Consider the following 22,560-nt stretch of genomic DNA (forward strand, 5'->3'; position numbering starts at 1 on the left):
AAGGAAAACTGCCCGATCAATCATTATGCGAAGGGAAGAACCATCATGGATTGAAATACACAAGATCTAATTATTCGCTTCGATGAGAGATGGGATAGAAGAGATTGTAAATAATGTTTATACTGAGAACTTTCAAGGAACTACAAAGATGTAGAATACTTGAGAAGTCGATGCATTCGACACCTCACGAATGCTTCGCAGATGAGTTAAACAAATACGTTCTCTCATTAATTCCAGGTGAAATACATGAATACTTGAGTGTAGACACATTAAGTGCGGCATCTGATAAAATCGCAGATCAAGACATTTTGTATCCTACAGAGTTCCTTAACACTCTTCAAATATCAGGGATTGCAAATCATCAAATTCAACTAAAAGAGGGAGCTCCTATCATGTTTATTAGAAACATAAACCAGAGTAAGGGACTTTGCAATGGTACTCGGATGAAAGTGACAAAAATAACAGATTATGTCCTAAAAGCAGAAATCATTACTGGAGTACAAAGTGGAGATGAACACACCATTCCTCGGATTGTGATGAAGTCAGAAAATAAAAATTGGCCTTTTGTCTTACGCCGAACGCAGTATCCAATAAAGCTTTGTTATTGTATGACAATAAACAAAAGCCAAGGCCAAACTCTAAGCAGTGTTGGAGTATATCTCAAAAATTCAACATTCTCGCATGGGCAGTTATATGTTGCAGTGTCATGTGTGACTTCACGCTCTGGCTTGAAGATTTTATTAAACGACAGAGAAGACAAATTGCATCAGCATACCAAAAATATTGTCTTCCAAGAAGTTTTCAACAATCTTCCTTGACATTCTCTACTCATCACTGTCATTGTAAGTTTTTTTTTATTTACCTTTCTCTATTATGTTGTTAGCAGGGAGGTGCAGGTGCTTAAGCACTTTGTCCACTTCACCCCTCGGCGCTTAAAAACAAACTTGGTTAGAGTGAACATATCTCATATATCCTTAAATTCTGGATCATGGTTAGTTATAATAGTGCCCTTTTTATTATTCCCTCATCTCATTTTCAATTATCTGCTTTATTTAAATTTTTGTATCGAGTCATTTTGAATGTTCCTATGACACATTTCTTTAACATACTTTTACACCTCTGTTGGTAAACTAATATTATTTCATCTTTATCGAACAATATTCTTTCTTCTAATATATATATTCACTTCCAAGTAAAAATTAGGCCACCTCATTTGAGGCAATCAGGTGTTTGTTTTGTCTTTATTTCCTATCTCTCTACAGTAAAACAAGAAGGTGGAAGCATTAAATCAACTACAATAACTACCACAGCTGAAACTCAAGTAGCAACTCCAAAAGAAGAAACCACTACTTACAATGCAGGAGATGGAGAAGGAATTGCTGATGTTGTTAGTTGCGGTGGTGGAGAAAGTAGGAGAAGATATAGCGGAGTAAGACAAATCCCCTGGGAAAAATTGGTAGCAGAAATAACAACACCTACAGAGTTCTGATATAACTAGAGACTATATTCAGTATTCCCAGTTTCAGCAACCGATTCGAAATATCATATGAATGAGATAAGAAAGCGTCATGATTATACCTCTTTCGGTGGGAGGAGTGTTTTCATAGGAGTGGCACTTTCTGTGTTGCTATCTGTTCTTCTGTTTTGGTTTTGTTGCCTTCGTAGACTATTAGCTTCTAGCTAATTGATGTATCTGTTTGCATCATATCAATAGATTAGAAAAAATTGGATATTATCAATTTATTAAGTTTTATTGGTCGAAAAGATATATATCATTTATGTTTTATTTTCTCCTCATTATGTTGACAATTGCTAAACTCCATATCCTACTTACAACAACTACCCAAAAGTCCAGAACATACAAAAAGCATACCACATTCAACTTACAGACCACACTCACCCCAAAAAATACGATAGCCCTTCTACTTACAGTTCATATAACAAGTACTTGTCATGCTGTCACACCAGAAATACGCTTTTTCAGTTTGACCACATTGTACTTACGATTAAGCCATATAACAAGTACAAGATGCTTGCAACATTTTCCCCGACGCTTGCACCAAAAATAGGATCAACGCAAGAATGAGGAACCCATTAACGTGTCAACAAAAGGCTAGAGTCGCCCGATTGTATCTTACATCTTCCTCCCCGTCACCACCGTGGTGAGTCCAAATATATTCCGCTAAACCATAAGTGGAACACTATATACGCCCATTTGTCAAACCAGATGTAATTAATCACGCTGCCAGGCAAAATTACTATAATTTTTTGTGGCATTTCTTAACGCCCAGGAACTGTTCTTTGCCAACCATGTTCCTTCAGGAACACCCGTACCTCTTCCGAGGACTTGATTTGGTGCGTGTACTATCATATTAGACTCAGGAGTTACTCAGGAGTTTGATATCTCCATAACACTATATGCTCCTTGCCTCTCACTGGGACATTCTTTGTACTGGCAACAGCTGAACTAGAAAAGGCCTGCATCTGCCCAGAATCATAAATCCTGTTCCATTGATGAGCCAATATCTTTTGCATGTGCCAAAGGCAGGTTAACTCGCCTACAAGAATCAGAATTTTGATTCCATGATGATTGGATATCATCCATCTCTCCACCTCTGCCCCACTTTCCTATTTCAAATGAGGAGCTATATGATGTTGTAGGTCTCATATTGTTTGCTGCTCCATTTCCTCTGCCATATCCACTTGCCGCAGGAGAACCATGTAAAGACTGAATCCTCCTACGCAAGTCGGGAGTTCTGTTCCATTGTGATTCCAGAGTCTTTCCTATACCTCTCCCCCACTTACCAATTTCCAATACATTATTCGCTGCTCCAATTCCTCTATGAGAGCGGTTGTGAGTAGAGTGAATTGCTTCTATATTTCCTCTTCCCCTGCCTCTCCAAGCAACACCTGTATCTTTCTTGATTTTGCAAACTGCTGATAGCAGCTGAAGAAGTCCCGAAACCCTATACTGCCTTGGTGTCAGGCTGACGGTGGAATGTTACAAAAACTCAAATATTCAGAGGAAACTTACTGAATACAATCGTATTAAAAATCTTTAACTATGCTCCAATGACTTACAATCCCACATGACTTGATGCATAAGCAGGACATATACCTTCACATAAGCACTTCCAAAGTTTATGGAAAAGTGATTAAGTTATCCATTTTGCTTCTTTATGGTAGTCCCTTTTTAATGTCCACATTTTTTTTTAGTTCCCACTTTTGATTTTCGTTTAAATTATTCTAATATATTGTATGACTTTTCAGTCTTTAATCACAACATGACCAATTTCATTTATAAAATCTTCTCTATTCACATACTCTACTCTAAAGAAAATTTCATTTTTTTGGGATTTAGTAATATGTAATTTATTTTAATCAATTTCTTTAAGTTGGCCCACTTTAAATTCATTCTTAAAGATATATGTCTGCATAAATATTAAGCATCAATATGACTATCACAAGTACAAATGCTATAGAAATATAAAGTTGATCTCAACTCACATAACTTTCTATGAATACATACCTTTGTGTACGCTATATCCTGCTTTTTCACATTAGTGTTAAGAAACAACCTTATCTTGCTTCATTGGTGGTTAAAATTCTTATGTTGAGTAGTTATTACCCTACATAAAAAGATAGTTACAAATATGATACAAATGACACATCAAACAATGGAATTTAGAAACACTGAACAGGACCGACTTTAAGCTTATAAAGAAGACCAGCCTGTCCTTATACAGACAAAAATCTAGACAAAAAGAAGGCCGAAGTAAAGCGAGAAAGTAAACATAAAAAAATTCGAGTTTACCACCACACTAGCTAAAATAGGCCGAGAGAACCCAACACCAAGCCTCTCCGGTTATATGATGCTCGGTAGCTCTTTTATCAAGAAAAATCACCGCACCAGATCGCAATTCCAACCCCGCACTCAACCATGAACCGAGAAAAGAAGTCACCGCTCAATTTTAGCTACAATACAAGCCTCAAGAAGTTATAGGAAAGTAAAGCATCAAACCTATGTTACTCACCCAAAGAAGACTAAATGCCAATAGAGACACAAATGTGATGTAATTTTTCCTCCCAACGCAATTATTCAACCACTGCACAAAACACAGGGATTTTGCATTTTTCATCAAATTCCAACAAGAAAATGATATACATCGGATAGGTGGTAGAGAAAGGCAAGCATAAGAGGTTTTGCCAAATAATAGTCTGATAATTGTATACCATCTCTTAAACACTGAATACCAGAGCATGGACCAAATAAAGAGAGTGAAACTCCACCTCCACCGCCTCAGTTAACTTAACTGCTTGAGCACCTTCATAATTTCCACCAAGTTAATTTTTATTTTTTTGTGGTAAATATCCAAGTGCATTATCTCAACATTTTAACATTGTTCACTTTAGAGATTACTTCCTGTATCTTATTAACCACTCAGAGTCAACTTAATGCCATACATAATATGTGTCTATTTGAGTGTGTGTGTAACAATCTTATTCATTGATTTTGACAAAGGAGATCTTAATTTGACCTGTAGCATTGGTTTTCACCCTACAGGCAGCAAGTTCCAGTAATTAAGGTGATTACATACCCGACAATGATGATCAAATCCATCAACACATTTGTCACAACTTCTGCAATGTTTGCTGAACTTGTGCACCTGCAAAAATAACAAAGTTACTACCATGTATAAATTATATCAATATGGTGTCTACAACCCATCACCGGCAATCTCCAAAATTGACCAACTCTTACGATAAGTTTATAAAGATCAAACACACTGATCAATGGTAAGTATCCTGACCAAATTAGCTTTTGACTCATTTTCAGAGGTCCCCAACTAAGGCAATGAAAGGATTCAAGAAAATGAGTCACGTGACCCCCTCAACTTATAGTCGTGAAGGTAAATTAGTTTTTCTCATATCCCTATGCCCCTTCCCCATGTATAAGCTCAAACTTGAAGACCTTCAAGAACAACTCCCTAAACTCTTGCCAGTGGAGCATTGGCCATGGCCAAAACATTTACTCTGAAGTTGTTTTAATCATGAAGAAACGTGGTTAAAATGTTATGAGCCACAGATTGTTTTGTTAACCGTATTTAGTAAATAATCTCCACGAAAAATAAAAGTACAAAAAGATAGCAAACAAGGTTATCATGGGAAACGGATCTCAAGATCACCTATCCCCTAGCTTTTGAACCCGTTATCCCTCACAGGCTAACATTATTAGAAACTTAGATATATAAGGAAGCGATCACGGAGCACCACATTGTGTGTGTTTCGGTATTGAGGAGGTTGAACTGTAATAAACTTAAGGCAAAAAAACTGAAAGATGCTTTGCACAATTATTTTTTCTCTTATTTTTTTATCCATAAAAAGAATTGAATTGATATATGTCTAAAAACAGTGCAGCAACACCTAAAGAATTAGTAACTAGGACCAGACCCAGACACAAACACTCTTATATGGAAGAACGACCCCCCACCCACAAACCATGCATAAAGCAGCAAAGGAACAACAAGCAAAAAGATAGATAGCTTCAAACATTTTCGTATTTTTTAGGAATTGATACATAGTAATAATAACAAAAAGCACTGTTACATTGGAGCAAAGCGGCAGCGGTACTGTGAAACCAACCACAATTCTCACCGTCCACTGCACAACAGTATCCAAGTGCATTATCTCAACATTTTAACATTGTTCACTTTAGAGATTACTTCATGATTCTTATTATGACTACATTAGGTCTCCCTATCAATTCCAACATACACTACACCATAAAAGGTGTTTACTAACGGTTATATTCGTTATTTATATTTTTATTAACGGTTATATCCGTTAGCTCTGGGGCGTCACTGTCACTTAGGCCAATTTTAGTAACGGATATAACCGTTACTGATTAATAATTTTAGTAACGGTTATATCCGTTACTAAAATTCTTTGTAACAAATAGCCAACTGTTGATGGCCCAATTAAATGTTATTTCTAATGGATATATCCATTAGTAATGGATGTGCTATTTACTAACTATTGTTTGTAATGGAAATAACCGTTAGTAAACTACAGCCACTAAAAAAAAATCCTGGGTCAAATAATGTAACAAATATATCCATTACTAACTTTTAGTCCAAGAAAAAAAAAAATTCTTCCCTGCAAACTTTTAGTCAAATTTTTTCCACCCTGCAAATCTAATTCTTCCACATCTGACTATTCCATCTCATATAAATATCTACACAACAACTCAAACAACAAATGAATAACAAGAAAAACCAATAACCAATTAGACTTTATTGAAATAAAACCACCAATCCAAATCTCAATTTACATAGAAAGAAACAAAGCCTCCAATCCAAATAACAATTTATATTGAAACAAAAACAAAGTCTCACAATGAGTTTTCCTACTTCCTTCCTTGATTCATTTCTACCATATACAGATAGACATATATTGACAAACCTAACAAGCACATGGTTCTCATTGTCTACTTGAACAAAAATGTTTCCTAGCCATAGCACAGAAGCCAGCATAGCAATGTACTCTCTTGATCATCTTTACAAAGTCAAACAGTATCTAACGCCTCCTGATCAAATGAAGGAAACAAAAACCATAAGCTATGTTGCCATTATCTTTAGATATATATTATAGTTGTACCCTCTTGGCTCTATTTTTTGAGCATTCACAGAGTCTCCAATATTTGTTAAATTCTTTGGCTAATTACGAAAAAGTAAGAGACTAATATGGAAAAATTAGATAATTTGAGCACTCACATCGACACCAGTTTTTTCTAAACTCTATTACTAATTACAAAAAAATATAATATATAGAAGGAAACAATCTCATCTAGAATTTCACAAACGAAAAAAAATAGGACACAAAAAAACTAAATTGCTAAAAACAATAGCTTCCACCCTAAAACTCTTACCCAACAAAGAATAGTTTTCACACTAATCTTAGGTGAAATTTAACATAACAAAGTTTCTTTCTAGAAAAAGATAATGAAATATCAAAGGAAAAAATGAATTGAGTTGCTTGAACATTTATTTTCTACATTTGTTAACCTCACATGTGACTGACAAAAATGAAAAAATAAAAGTCAACTAATCATAAAATAAGTAACTGTGTACACTAAAAGCTAAGTGTACACCTAAAACTAAGCGGACAACATGAAACTAAGTGTACACCCAATACTATATGAAACTAAACTCAACGAACAATTAATGGGAAACCGAAAACTGGATGCAAATGCATCGAACTAATCTCAAATAATATTTAATGGAAAATCGAAAACTTGATACAAATGAAAACACTAACTAATCTTAAAAAGTAATTAATGGGAAAATAGACTATGGATACAACTGCATTAAACTAACCTTAAAGAATAATTAACGGGAAATCAAAACTTGGATGCAAATACATCGAATTAACATAAAAAAATAATTGTCGGAAAATCGAAAACTGGTTGGAAATGCATTGAAGTAACCCTCAATGATTAAATTAATGGGAATCGGAAACTAGATGCAACTGCATTGAACTAACATCAAAGAAAAAGTAACTATAAATTGGGAACATGATGCAAATGCGTAGAACTAATCTTAAATAATAATTAATGGAAATCGAAAACCGGATGCAACTGCATTGAACTAATCTCAAAAAATAAACTAGATGCAAATGCATTGAACTAACCTTAAGAAATAATTAACGGAAAATCGAAAACTGGATGCAAATTCATTGAACTAACCTCAAACAATAATTAACGGGAAATCGGAAACTATATGCAAATGCAACCTTATCGAATAATAAACAAAAAATAAAAAACTGGATGCAAATGCATTAAAAAAATCTCAAAGAATAATTAACGGGAAATCAAATATTGGATGCAAATGCATTGAACTGACCTCCAAGAACAATTAATAGGAAATTAGATGTAAATGCATTGAACTAACCTCAAAAAATAAATAAAGGGAAATCGAAAACTAAATGCAACTCCATTGAACTAACATAAAAAAATAAATAACAGAATTGAAAATCAGAAACTGGATGCAAATGCATTGAACTAACCTCAAAACATAGTTGTGTTATATGTTGTGGGAATGTCTCAATAAATATAGTTTTGCATTTAAAATAGTGTTTATCTTATCTATTTTTGTATGATTGGGAACGCCTTGCTATTCAAGTAGCTTCAATGAACTTCGCATTATTAGGCAATCTCACAAAACTTCAATCAAACTTCTATTATTAAACAACAAAATGAAGTTGAAGGGTTTTATCAAGGGCGAGTTCTGTTTTTTTAAATGGATAGCGGGGTTTTCACGTTATAAGAAATTTGGATGAGTGATCAATATAATAGTTATGTATATATAGTTGTATATATTTTTCAGAATAATTAATATAACATCACACATTCGTAGATAATCTTTGAAGATCCTATATAGTGAGTCATGTATAAATTAAAGAATAATTAACGGGAAATCGGGAACTGGATAATTTTTTATGACGATCCCACATAGTAAATGAAACATAATTTATTTTTATGTCCTGTTTGAAGTTGGTATTATACACCACATTGGATAATTAAAAGAAAATCGGAAACTGGATTCAAATACATTGAACTGAGCTTAAAGAGTAATTAATAGGAAATCAGAAACTTTATGCAAATACAATAAACCAAACTCAAAAAGTAATTAACTCAAAATCGAAAACGGATGTACCTCATTAAACTAACGTCGAGAATAACTAGAGAAAATTATAAATTGGATGCAAATCCTTTAAAAATATTTAACGGGAAATTGGAAACGGTATGCAAATACATCAAACAAACTTCAAATAATAATTAATGGAAAATCGGAAACTGGATGCAAATGCATTGAACTAATCTCAACAAATAATTAATAGAAAATCAAAAACTGAATGCAACTACGTTGAACTAACCTCATAGAATAATTGGCGGGAAATCGGAAATTAGATGCAAATGCATTAATCATTGAAATAACCTTAAAGAATAGTTAACAAAAAATCAGAAACCGGATGTAATTGCATCGAACTAACCTCAAAGCATAAATAATCAAAAACTAGATGCAGATATATTGAACTAACCTCAAAGAGTTATTAACGGGAAGTCATAAACTGTATGCAAATATAATAAACTAATCTCAAAGACTAATTAACGAAACATCGAAAAATAGATGCAACTGTACTGAACTAATCTCAATAAATAATTAATGGAAAATCATAAATTTGATGCAACTACATTGAACCTAAAAAAATAATTAACGGGAAATAAAAACTTGATGCAAATGCATTGAACTAACCTCAAAGAACAATTAACTAGAAATCGAAAATTGGATGCAACTACATTGAGCTAACCTCAAAAAATAATTAACGAAAAATCAGAAACTGGATGCAACTACATTAAACTAAAATAAGAGATTAACTAATGGTAAATCATAAATTGGATGCAATATCTTGAAGAATATTTAACGGAAAATCAGAAATTTGATACAAATGTATTGAAATAACTTCAAAGAATAATTAACAAGAAATCAGAAATCAGATGGGTCAAACTAACTTCAAAGCATAAATAACCATAAATTTGAAGCTAGATGCAAATGCATTGAACATCGAAACTAACCTCTAAAAATAATTAACTGGAAATCAGAAATTGGATGTAGATGTATTGAACTAATCTGAAAGAGTAATTAACGAGAAATTAGAACCTGGATGGAAATGCAATGAACTAATCTAAAAAACTAATTAACGAAATATCAAAAATTGGATGCAACTGCACTAAATTAACCTTAATGAATAACTAACGAGAATTCATAAACTTGATGCAACTGCACTAAATTAACCTCAAAGAATAATTAACGAAAAATCAGAAACTTGATGCAATTGCATTGAACTAACCTCAAAGAATAATTAATCGAAACCGGAAACTAGATGTAATAACTACATTGAACTAACCTCAATGAATAATTAATAGAAAATTGAAAACTTGATGTAAATGCATTGAACTAACCTCAAAACATAGTTCTATTATTTGTAGGGGGAATATAATGTCTCGACAAGTATAGTTTTGCATTTTAAATTGTGTTTATCATAATTCTTTTATTATGATTGAGAGTGTCTTGCTATTCAAGTAGTTTCAATATCATCTTCGCCACATTGAACATTCTCATCAAACTTCAATTATTAAACCTAACAACTAAAAGAAGTTGATAGGTTTTATCAAGGTTTGGTGTTTCTTTTTATTGAGAGTGGTACAAGAAATTTGAATGAGTGATTAATATAATTTTCATATACATCTCATAGCTCTGCATAATTGCTAATATTTTTTAAAATAATTTAATATAACGACACCTCGTTCGTAGGACGGGTTCGAAAACTAGTTAATAACTAATAGCAAAAGAGCTATAAACCTAATAATAGATATAAGTAGTATTAGTATACTTTACAAGTATAATGTTTAACTTTGAGTTACCACATAAGCAGATGGAATCATTCAGTCAAGTGGCCTATGTTTCTGTAAGAATATTTTTGTCTTCCTTTAGTTGGAGCTTTTGCCAAATGGACCCATTGACTTGATCCTATAATCTTCACTTTGAAATTGAAGAAAAAACAACCAAAAATAGTAGTTGTAAACCAACCAAAAATAGTGCATACCCTTCAAAAATAATATTGTTGCCTTGGTCAAGTATGTTGGGGTTCAAGATTTAAAAGGTGGGCAGACCTGAATAACATAGAACACGAGGAATAAACTACCTTTTTAAGATAAAGCCTACAACAATGGCCAAATGCGAGATGATGCCATTAACGATATTGACACGTCAAGCTTGCTGGCCAAAAGGTACATGTTTAATACATGCATGAGCTGATTATTCTTACTGAAGTGCAAGTGATGCAATTAAAACGAACGTAAGCCCAGTGTATTGTCCACATTGTTGTAATGTTGGTCTAAGACACAAGACAAATAAATAAGATACACTACTGCCACTACTTAAAAAATGGAAAACAATTCAAAGTCATTTGTATGTAAATCTGGATTTAAAACCAAAGAATGGTTGCAAGCATTTGTTAACAAACTTAAGTACTCAATAACATAAAGTTATATCCACTTCACAAGTAGCATAGTTAAAAGACAAATTTTGGAACCTACCTTAGTTTTGCATTGCATATTACAATTGCAAGGATCAAAAACAGAATTGAGGCAGCATAATGGAATAAGGCTACTCGTTGTGAGCCTAAAAAATATGGGGAAAAAATGAAACAAAATACACTTGATTAGTACAAAAGTCAAGGCAAACAAGCAATGAAACTTAGAAGTAGTTACTCGCCTCATATCGTAATCTCAGGAAAAAGGGACAATTGCTTCTTGCCTATTCTTTGTGGGGCTCACTTGGATAAATTCCTGAATTCCATCAGCATCATCTTAAGGAAACAAAATTCTCACTACAATGACTTGTAAAATAATTGAAAAAAACTATCAAAGTATTTACTCATACCGTAAGAAACAGGAGAAGTGGGAGAGTTTTCTGAGATTTTGTGGAAAACTTTCCACTATTTCAAATAGATAATCCTTGAATTAAAATTCTTCCCTTTCGCCCAAATAATCTCCAATCATGGTTTGATTAAGCCCATTAGTGTCTTTCATAAACAAAGCAACTTCTTCTGGAGAACCGCTGATTTTCCTCAAACTTATGAGAAAGTTAATGCCCTTGGAAGGTTTTCGATTGAATAGTGAAATGCCCTTTTGCATTTAAACCATGACACTGTCACCGCTGCTCATCACCAAAAGTAAGAAAGAGCCGAACCCCAAATAAAAAACATTACAGCAATACGAAAAGAATGCAGAAACAATCAAGTAATGAGACAGATGGCGTAAGGAAGATCAACAAGGACGAACTGAGATCATTCATAAAAATCATATGCAATTCAGCTCCCAGCACCTCACATAAGCTAGATAAGAATAAAGAGACCTAGTAAAATATAGATGAATAAAAAGAAGAATGCCAAAAGGGTACTCATGTTTCTTTTAGGTAAGAATTTTACATGATTAGTCAACTATTACATAACAATGTTTCCATATATTGTTTTGTCTTCCCATTCCACACTATTATATTTAAAACATGGAATCCTGAACTTTTTCAGTAAACATATAGGAAAATGACAATAAAGCATGGAAGCCCATACTCTTAATGACATTAAGACCACCAAATCTAAAAAAATTGTGAAATCTGTTCTAGACAAATCAACTATTACTAGGAGAATAGTTGCATGAGCTAGATAAGAGACTTAGTTTAACCTTTGAGCAATCGAGAAACAATAATCATTTTTAGGGCCTGAAAACAATCATTTCTAAAGAAAGAGAAAGGGCTCATAATATTATCAAAATGTGTACATGTTTCAGTGGCACAAAATTTATCTCTGTGGGTGGAAGGGCCTGTAAATAAATAAACACAACATTTAAGTAGAATGTAGAAGAATTATAGCCATGAAGACATGTGCTAAGCAATATGATACTCTTACAAACACATACCACCAATCAAAAAATATAGTTAGAGAAGTATAAGGGCATTTATACTGCAAAAGGAAATTCCCTTTATGCGTGTATGACTAAGCAGCTATCTGGCATCCTTGGAACTTAAAACCACCAATAAGCTAATTATCAGTTCAAGTGTTACTATTAGTATATGGATTCAGTGATCTTTCACCCCCATTTCCAACCCAGGAACCCCCCATGTAAGAGCTTGAAATCAAGATCACTTGGAAGAACCGCTAGAAGCATCCAATGATTTCAGCTTATATTCACTCATCAGTCTGGACCAAAACACGAAATTCCAATTGAAATGGCAGGAAAGCCATGATAACAAATTAAATATTTTGCCGTGGACGCATTTTATTAAGAAAGGGATTCTTTTTATCCAAAGTAACTAAGAAGTCCATTTTCATTAACATATGGCGCCACAGTAGTAGATAATGTGAAACATTCTCAACCAAATGCAAATAAAAAAAAACTACATTTCCCTTGTCGTCTTTGTTGTTTAAGCTGTCAAAAAGAATAAAAAAAAGAACTATAATTCTGTAGTTGATGTGGGAACTGAAATGTGCTTTCTTATCATTGCTCGGTTCCAGGAATTATCTGCACTAGATTGGGCAAGGACAATATCACCCTTCTTGGGATTAAAAACATCAATGATGAATGCCTTGCGGGTTAAGTGAAGCGAAGTTCTTTCTTTGGATGGAAGCCACTTTCTGGTCCTCAACTGTTTGGACATAGAACTTACCGCTTCCAAGAACTTCTGTAACTACAACCTGGATGAGAAATTTTAGACATGTTAATTACTCTAATAGAAAAAACGCAAAAAAAAATATAAATAATGTACTATTTTTACTAGGCACCTTGAGAACTTCCTTCTGCCTGCTTTCAACAGCTTTGGACCATTGACTACTTCCTGCCCTTCAACATAGTTCTCCCATATCTGAAAAAAATAAAGATTACTCATAGGAGATGGAAAGTTCAATGCAAAATCAAAGAAAGCTACCAAATGCATTTACTGCGTGATCTAAGTCACTTTAGAACCAAATTTCTAGTTAACAATGCCTATTAACTATACAGTTAATATGAAGTCATTAACATACAATTACATATTAGACAAAGTTGGGCTATGTTTTTCTTGCTTGCATAGGTAACTGTATTTTCTGTTTTAGAACTTAAAAAACAAATAAATAAACAAATCACCCAAATAAAATTTCTTCTTCTTTTTAGAGAATATCAAGAATCCCCAACAGATTTGAATCTGGATCAATTAGACAATTCTATTGAAGCTTCAAAGGTTTTGCATATAGCTAGGAGGGCATCATAATAGTTTGAATGTTCATCAAAATCCCGGTGCCTGATGACAGCCCCAAAGCCACGAGAAACCACCAGCTCAGCAATGTTTCCACTTGGTGTTTGGCTGCTTGATGCAGATGGAGTAGGAGTTGATTCATCAGCCTCAACTTTGGATGGAGAGACCAAGAAGACGGATCCAAAGTCCATAACTCTAGAATCAGCTAATCCAGGTACAGGTACATCACCCATGCTGACTTTTCTAGAATATTCCATTGAAACGTTTACCTTAAATATGCAAATCAATATGAAAGAAAGTAAAAAAAAAAAAAAAAAACATGTACACCGAAACTAAACAGTTAATAGTGGAATTTTAGATGGAGAAAATAGTAGCATACCTGGCGGCCTATAAGGCGTGTCCGTAGGAACTCCCTTGCTTCACAAGCATAAGGAGCAGGCTTTTCATCTCTACGAGGATTACCCATCTTGGGAGACCTTATACTTGAGAGATTCACTTTCGCCCGTTACGCTAATGGACTACCATATGGGGCGAAGATCATCGAAACAATGATGCGGTCTCCACTTACAACTTCCACCACCTGTAAACCAAAAGATATAAACAGGGACAAGAAGTATAAGCAGTAATATAGGATGCACATACGTCTTGTTAAAGGCAATACTTGAAAAATTCACTTGCCTTTCCAATAAAGTTTTAGTCGTGAATTGCTTTAGAATTTGTGGTGGGTGGAACATAGTTTGTCCAATATTTTAGCCGGTCCTTCTTTGCTTGAAGTTCAGCAGTCTTTAGCTTCCGTCTTGCCTCCTCTTCCATCATATTTGCACTCCAATACAAGTATTTAGCCAGCCCCTACATGTTGAGGATGCTATGAATAGATCAGCACACAATCAATTAGTATTTTCCAGTAAATTCTCAATCAAATCATGCATACATGCTACTAATTTGAGCAACAATCAACAGTCAACTGAACGGTATTCTCTAAACATGAAGTCTGTTGAGTATTTCAGTATTAATTTCTATTTAATACTGAAATTAGCTCGAAACAGTAACAAGGATCTCTATTAGAAAAAGAAAAACAAGGATTTCATTATATTTTCTCATTAGTGCAAAAACATGTTTACAAACAACCAAGAGGAATGAGATAGAGAGAGAGAGAGATAACCAGCAAAAAAACAACCTTTTTAAATCGAGAATCTATTAAGAGATTGACCTGGTTCGTCGAGAACCTAGTGAAGAGAAATTGGAGAAGTTAGGGTTCTTCAGAGAGAGGTTTTTTTTTTGGTTTTCTGTCGTACGAAAAAAGAGGCGAAATTAGAATTCCCTTTTTTCTAAGTGTTAGCCGAAAAAAAGAAGAAAAAAGAAGGGGGAAATGTGACCGCCTTAACAAATTTGCCAGTTTGCATATTTGTTTCCTTTCTAACGGATATAAATATTAGCATATCCCAACATAACCGTGAAAACATTATTAAATATTAATTTAAGATTTTAAGCAACACTTGTAGTAGTAAGTAACGGATAATAACTCAGTAACAGTTATATCCGTTACTTATTGAAAATTTGCATTGTTACAAAATAGCTATTCTGGTGTAGTGATACCTCCTGCATTAGACTCCCTCAAGAAGGTCCTGTTTAAGCTCCATCAAGCCACAAAAGTACCACACTCCCTCAGAAACAGGTAAAGGTGTTTTCTACAATTAACTGTAACAAGCTTTCTAAAGATTCCCTAACCCAACAAAATTCCATGCCAAAATTTCCAGTTGACTGTAAATTAACTTAACGATATTCCCTATTACATTCGACCAGCTATAGTGCCATATAATTTCCAATTTATATCAGCAATAGACTGGTAATAAGCCTTCATAAGTCCTTTAAATAAAAACCCTGGGACAAGTAGTACAGGTGATCATTCTCCAACACCAATGGCGATTAAGTATGGTCTCTCCAAAAAGCTGGAGCTTACTTGAACAATCATGCTTTCCTTACAGACAACGTTATCATATCCATCATACAAACAACATTACCATATACATTGGGATTGTTTTCAAAAAGTTGAAGCAGGCATGTCAAACTAGGAAGAGATTTATAGAATGTATTCATGTAACGAATCATAAACCTTAGAGAAAATCACGCACGAAAAAATCGCGTGTTCTGTGCTCTCAAAATCAACCGGTGGCAAAAGAAGACTTCCTCTAAACCAAACCTAATCTGCTAAAAAGAACAACTGGCCAAAGACTGAAACAAACTAACAGATATCCACTTTTCTGTTCAAAGGGACTCAGAATTTAAGAGGTCTTGAGTCATCTCCACACATTCTTGGTGAATCGGCAAGTCCAAAACAAGCCATTTTTCTTCAGTCTACTCCACACGTCATTTCTTTAACCAGATAAGTCCTCACCAATCTCAACACAAAATACATTATTACTATTTCTTCCTGCATTCCTATCTGACTACCTAAACTCTTGCCAGTGGAGCACTGGCCATGGCCAAAACATTTACTCTGCAGTTGTTTTAATCATGAAGAAACGTGGTTAAAATGTTATGAGCCACAGATTGTTTTGTTAACCGTATTTAGTAAATAATCTCCACAGAAATAAGAAGTACAAAAGATGGCAAACAAGGTTATCATGGGAAACGGATCTCAAGATCACCTATCCCCTAGCTTTTGAACCCGTTATCCCTCACAGGCTAACATTATTAGAAACTTAGATATCTGATGCCATTAACAATGGGTATGGCTCATGGGGTCCCTTATTCGGTAAGTTGTTCTTCGCTTTCTGGGTGATTGTTCACTTGTATCCTTTCCTCAAAGGATTGATGGGGAGGCAGAACAGGACTCCCACTATTGTAGTCCTTTGGTCTATTCTACTTTCCTCAATTTTCTCCTTGCTTTGGGTCCGTATTGATCCATTCTTGCCTAAGCAGACATGACCGATCCTTAAACAATTTGGAGCGGAATGCTAATCATTTTGTTCTTTACTTTTATTTTCGCTCAATTGCGCTTCTTCATCTTACTTATTTGTTTCTACACGTGCTTGGAATTGGAAGTGTGTATTTTGTAGATAGAATGTTACAAGCATGGGATCGCATGTATAAGATAAATTTTGTTCCTGTTTGAAACGAGTCATTGGGTATGTAGTAGTATTGTTGGTAAAGAAGAAATGACATTAATATGTGTTCTGTTGTATTCAGTATTGATGAACATTCTCTCGGTGGGGGCCATCCGTCCTATAATGAAATTTCTTAGGAGCTGCTAAAAATCATCAAAAACAGCTGAAAAATTCTTCTAATATGCCCAAAACACGGTTTTTACACCGTAACTAGAACCTAATCCAATATCCAGAGTGAGATTAGTACAAAATGAAATATGAATTCTTCTTTTCGTTCTACGAAGATCACGATGACAGGTATAGACTCAAGGCAGCAGCCATTTCCATAGCAGCAGATACAGCTAAATGGGGAAAAGGAACAGCGGAGGCTGTTGACACATAGAGAGGACGAAGCTCTTCAGTTGTGAGCGCAAAGAAACACACTCTTCGTATGCAACCCATACCATCCTTGCAGAAGCATGTCCTATACTCTGCATGGTGAAGGCAACACTCAAAAACTCCATTAGTATATTCACATAAATCACCCCTCCTACATGCTCCCTTCCGGAACTCTGACAAGGAACACAACTGTAGTGAAACTTCCTTGGGTATCTTCTTCTAGCATTTGGTCATGAGAATATGCCCTTGAACAAGATCTTCAAGAAAAACTTAATGACTAAACCATGTGATGGCTCTGCCTTGGGTTTATTTATCATTCTTTACAAAAGAATTACGCCTATCAGTTTTCAAAGGTCACACAAAAGTATGCTGTAGAGTTTTATCCGAAGTCATCTGATTTTGATCAGGGTTATCCAATTGGGTACAAGTCTGATGGATGTCAAGCAAAAGAATGTTAAAGAATGTGGCTTCTGCGGTAAGTCCTTCACTACTTTCCAAGCCGTGGGTGGTCATGTATCTAGCCATAATAACAAGAGAAAGAAGGATTGCTCAGAGACATTCAGTACCAAATTTTTTGCAATAGGTAATGGATCACCAGCAGAAGAGACACGAGTGGGCAAATCAAAGGGTGAGGGCGCGCAGTCACCAGTGCACGATGTGCAACAAGTCATTCGATACAGTTCAAGCTCTAGGTGGACACAAAACATGTCACAGGGTTTCCCCAATACCGGTCAAAAGTCCCACCACTACTAACTCAGTGGTGAGGTCGCAAGTAGTTGAACATAGTCAGACAGCAGTGTTTGACCTCAACGAGCTTCCTGATATTAATGAAGACGGAGGAGTTCATATTAAGTCAGGTCCTCTGCTACCTCTTTTTGCATAAGCATTCCAAAGACCGGTTCACCGCACGACAATCTGAAACTTTGGCAAAAGGCAGTACGACCAGAAGACTTTTTATTGGATTCTTTAGGTATGTTTACTAATTTATTAAATCTGAAATTGTTTTGCATAAGCATTCCAGCACCAGTTCAGCTGCACGGCACTGAAACTATGGCAAAAGGCAGTACGACATAACATACATGCCTGGGGTCGCTACTGTTATGTTGAACTCCAAAGGCGTTAGCAACTTAGCATGACACTATTATGAGGTGCTTTCTTCATTCACAAGTAATGCATATTATACTCTTTCACCTTTTGTACATCGACCCATGTCCTAATTACAATTCAAATCTATCATTAAAAAGAGACCTAACATAAATACAATTCCAAATTCAAGACTTACTTAAACAAACAAACTACTATTACCAAAAAAGATACCTTACTAAGTTGGATTCCTAAGATTACATTGACATGTCCTAATTACAACTCAAATCTAACGAAGTTATCATTAACAAAAGACCTAACATAAATACAATTCCAAATTCAATAGAAGTTTACCAGTAATAGAGTTTCTTAAACAAACAAACTACTATTAGGACGATATATAACACATCAAGAAAACCTGAAAATTTTCCATCGACCTTTTCTCTTTTCCAAAATCAATTTTAAAGGTATTTCATTAGTTTTTAAAAATTAAATTATTTTCTTATTTTATGTTCTTTACTCTAACTTTTATGAAATTGGTTACAGGTTAAGATTATGACAACTGAATATCATTCATTGAAAATGATCACCAAAGCAGATACTCCATGGAAAATTCAAGTTAGAGTTACCAGAAAGTGGAATGACCTATTCTTCAATGATCTTGCACTTAAAAGCAACGACATTTTACTAATGGACGAACAGGTTTTATTTAAATATTTATTTAACACATATATATTATTATAAATTGTTCATCATATATTATTATAAATTGTTCACTTATATATTATTCATTGTACAGGGTCATGAAATTCAAGCTACATATTCATTAAAATTAACAAAGAAGTTTGAAAAATTCATTCAAGATGACAATGTCCTAATCGTTTAAAAACTTCAAAGTGAAAGAGCCGTCGAAAAAATTCGTCTTTACAGACACATGAGTTCAAGATTGAATTTGATGATAAAGCAATACTGAAATTAGCAAGCAATCAGGACATTGAAATTCCAAAGGACCTTTTCTTCTTCACATCCTTCACAAATATTCATTCAAAAAAAAATAACATTGTTCTGATAGGTAATACATTCATTGAAAATTTTTATGCTTACTAACATATGGTGTACATGTATACTTAATAATCTTTTACATGCAACAGATGTGATAGGTGTGCTTATAAAAGTCAAGGAAATTGAAACGTCAGTTACTAGATCTGGCAGTGAAAGACAAAGACGAGACATTATACTTGCAGATACAAGGTATGTAAGAAACATGTTACAAAATTTATATATTTAAATAAGTCAATAATAGTATCCTACTTTTTAACTACAGCAAATCTACCATGAGAATAACTTTATGGGGTAACACCATGGACCAAATTCCAGCTGATTTCATTAGATCACCCCATAAAAATTATGTCTTAATTGTTACATCAACTTCATTCCAAAATTTTAGAGGTACATATCTCTTACTCACCCAAATTCAAATAATTATATAAATATTGTAAATAAATAAAAATACTACTGTATGATTACAGTGATTATCTCCAAATAACATTTGCTACAAATGTGTATATAAATAAGAATATTCCCCCTAAGTCGTCTTTATTTGGAAAGGTAATATAAAACTACTTTTTAGTCAATTATTAATTTAAGTATGTTCTTCCATTTCAACATATATTTTTTATTTAAAAAATATACAGAGCACAATGAGATCAAAGCGGATGCACTTCAAAACGAACAAGACACCAAAGAAACAACAAGTAAGCAACACAAATGAGAAGAATACGAAGTTTAGCTGACATATTATTTCAAGAAAATGAGGTAACAACTAATGTTTATTAGTCTAATTTGCTATTAAATTTCAAAATATACATTTTATTATCTAAGTTTATCTTAAATTTATTGTTCTATAACAGGTAAATCATACATGTGCAATTCAAAGGTTTCAAAGTTTTCAATAATGAAAGAATGCCATGTTACTATAAAAGTTGCCCAAGTTGTAAAAATAAGCTTGAAAAAATCAATTCAAGATATTGGTGCAAAAAGTGCAAAACCATTCGAATCTAAGCTCGTATCAATAATGACAATTTTACAAATATATCATATAACGGATATGCAATCTTACATGGTTTTCTTTAATATGGAATGTCTGAGATACAAGTTAAACTTTGAAATCTCCGATGGCGAAATTATGCAAGCACAATATCATTTGGGAAGACTGCAAAATAATGATCAAGCATCTTGAAAAAAAGAAATTGCTGCCATCGAAGATAAGGTAAAATGGCAAATGAGAAATCTACTATTTTACAATTATATATTGTTGACTTTCAAATTTGCAAAGACAATGGAAACGAATTGGTTAATCAGATTTTACAGAGTATAGTTGGAAAAGAATATTGCTTTCGCATTAAAGAATCTGCAAATAACAGTAACTATAGTAGAAAAACGTACAATATTTTGTACGTTTCTACCATGAACACCAATGAAGAAGTACGTATACTTAAAGTTAAAGTGATATTTCAATTTTATAAATTTACATACTACTACTTCCAAACAAATTTTCAGGCATTGCAGCAGACTATACAATCAACAGCAAAGGAATCACAAATGGAAGAGTTTATACAAAATGTACATTTAAAAATACATATATATGTAATTCTATACATTTAAAATTCAATTCATAATATCAAATTCTAATAATTTTGTTTCTTAATACCAGGAAGCAAGTACAGAGAAATGTGTTACAGCTATATCAACACCAAGTGATATAACAGAAAAGGTATATTTCTTACTTCACAATAATAAATATACATTAAAAAAAAATTTGTAATACTAAGGAACTGCTACTATTCATCTATACAGGAAGATACATCCAAAATCAAAAAGAATCGCAGCAACACCAATCTTTCAAATGAATCTCCAAAAGCCAAAAAAGCTTGCAAAAGTTTACATTTCAAGGTAACTTTTCAATTTCCCATCATTAAAAAAAAACCATTATTGGTGATGTACATTGTTTATAGATGATACTAGATACTAATATTAATTCCTTTTTCAATACAGGACAATGACTCTGAAACATGATGCATTGGTTCTGGCTTAGCGGAAATTACCCAGTTCTTAATAAATGGAAACTGTCATTTTTAATATTAAAATTTCAAAGTCTACTTTCATTGTTTTCAATAGTTGGTTGGTTAACATTTTATCTATATAATTAAAAATTCAATGGTCTTTCATCTTAGCATAAAAATGAAACCACTAGGTATTAGCAGTTACGTGTATTGATTTTACATTATATTGTCCACGTCATAGACTAGGCGATGTAATAAAATATTGATTGTGGATTTAGCTAAATAAGGATTTGTGAGTTTGACACATAGAATGAGTGTCTAGAATTGCTGTGGCAGGAGTTATATGAGCTGGTGTTACTTGATGGGATGAGATTGATTTTGTAGGACAGGAATTGTATGTTCATTTTGAGAAGTACTTATTGCCTGAGTACTAGGAAATTGTGCAGATTAGATATGTTGTTGGAATGTGTGTCATGGAATCTGTCAGAATAATAAGGTTGACAAGGTGTCAGAAAAGTATTCTGAGTTTCAGTGATAGGAGTTTGTGAAGTATTTGAAGTATGAGGAATGTTGTTTTAATGTGAAAAAGTATGAGAAAAAGTGTTAGAGTTGAATGATGGTGGAAACAGAGGTATCAGATTTATTCTTCTTTCCTAAACATTCCTCCCAAGCCATCAACTACCCATCAGAAAACAGAGATGTAGATTCCCTTTTGGCTTTTGTGAATGCCCTTAGATGAGGGCATTTGCTAGCATTGTCATATAATACTGATTAGCGACGCAGCTTGGACAGAAAAATTGCAAAGGAAAATGAAGGGGTGTTGTAATGAATTGGTCAGGTAAGATGCCAAAGAATGTATCTTAGTTCGTTTATACATTTTTTGTTTCGGTAGATGAGTCACAAGTGTTAATAGTGAAGTAGAGAAAGTCCCTCTGAAAATCTTCAACTGTTTTAGTATGAACTTAACTTCGGCAATTGAGGTGCCATCATTAGTTAGCTCGCGAATCCCTGATTTGTTTGTACCGCCCTTCAGGGCACGAAAGAAAAATAGAAAAAAGATACACCCGACTGCTACTAAGA

The 22,560-nt window shown here is 33.8% G+C and overlaps 1 protein-coding gene and 2 long non-coding RNA genes across 5 annotated transcripts; 1 reads left to right on the forward strand and 2 right to left on the reverse strand.

Moving 5' to 3' along the window:
• Nucleotides 1–6,279: 6,279 nt before the first annotated feature.
• On the reverse strand, nt 6,280–13,192 carry LOC147500115 (uncharacterized). Of its 2 annotated transcripts, none has more exons than XR_015194606.1 (4): nt 11,505–13,192; nt 11,379–11,430; nt 11,159–11,243; nt 6,280–6,586 (listed from the first exon to the last, which is right to left on the reverse strand). It is a non-coding gene; the product is annotated as an uncharacterized LOC147500115 (long non-coding RNA). The 2 variants fall into 2 exon arrangements; XR_015194607.1 differs by having other exon boundaries at nt 11,337–11,430.
• A 45-nt stretch (nt 13,193–13,237) lies between these two features.
• On the reverse strand, nt 13,238–14,341 carry LOC147500116 (ribonuclease TUDOR 1-like). 2 transcript variants are annotated; one of them, XM_086559271.1, is made up of 4 exons: nt 14,230–14,341; nt 13,742–14,119; nt 13,402–13,481; nt 13,238–13,314 (listed from the first exon to the last, which is right to left on the reverse strand). In XM_086559271.1, the coding sequence occupies exons 1-2, from the start codon at nt 14,314–14,316 to the stop codon at nt 13,805–13,807; spliced, it is 402 nt and encodes a 133-aa protein (XP_086415397.1). In that variant the 5' UTR covers nt 14,317–14,341; the 3' UTR covers nt 13,238–13,314; nt 13,402–13,481; nt 13,742–13,804. The 2 variants fall into 2 exon arrangements, with proteins under 2 accessions (XP_086415397.1, XP_086415396.1); XM_086559270.1 differs by having other exon boundaries at nt 13,402–14,119.
• Nucleotides 14,342–20,917: 6,576 nt separating this feature from the next.
• LOC147500117 (uncharacterized) lies at nt 20,918–21,371 on the forward strand. Its single transcript, XR_015196536.1, has 3 exons — nt 20,918–21,040; nt 21,132–21,191; nt 21,275–21,371. It is a non-coding gene; the product is annotated as an uncharacterized LOC147500117 (long non-coding RNA).
• Nucleotides 21,372–22,560: the final 1,189 nt, after the last annotated feature.

This window comes from Coptis chinensis, chromosome 5 (assembly GCF_015680905.1).
Source record: "Coptis chinensis isolate HL-2020 chromosome 5, ASM1568090v1, whole genome shotgun sequence".
Classification (NCBI taxonomy): domain Eukaryota; kingdom Viridiplantae; phylum Streptophyta; class Magnoliopsida; order Ranunculales; family Ranunculaceae; genus Coptis; species Coptis chinensis.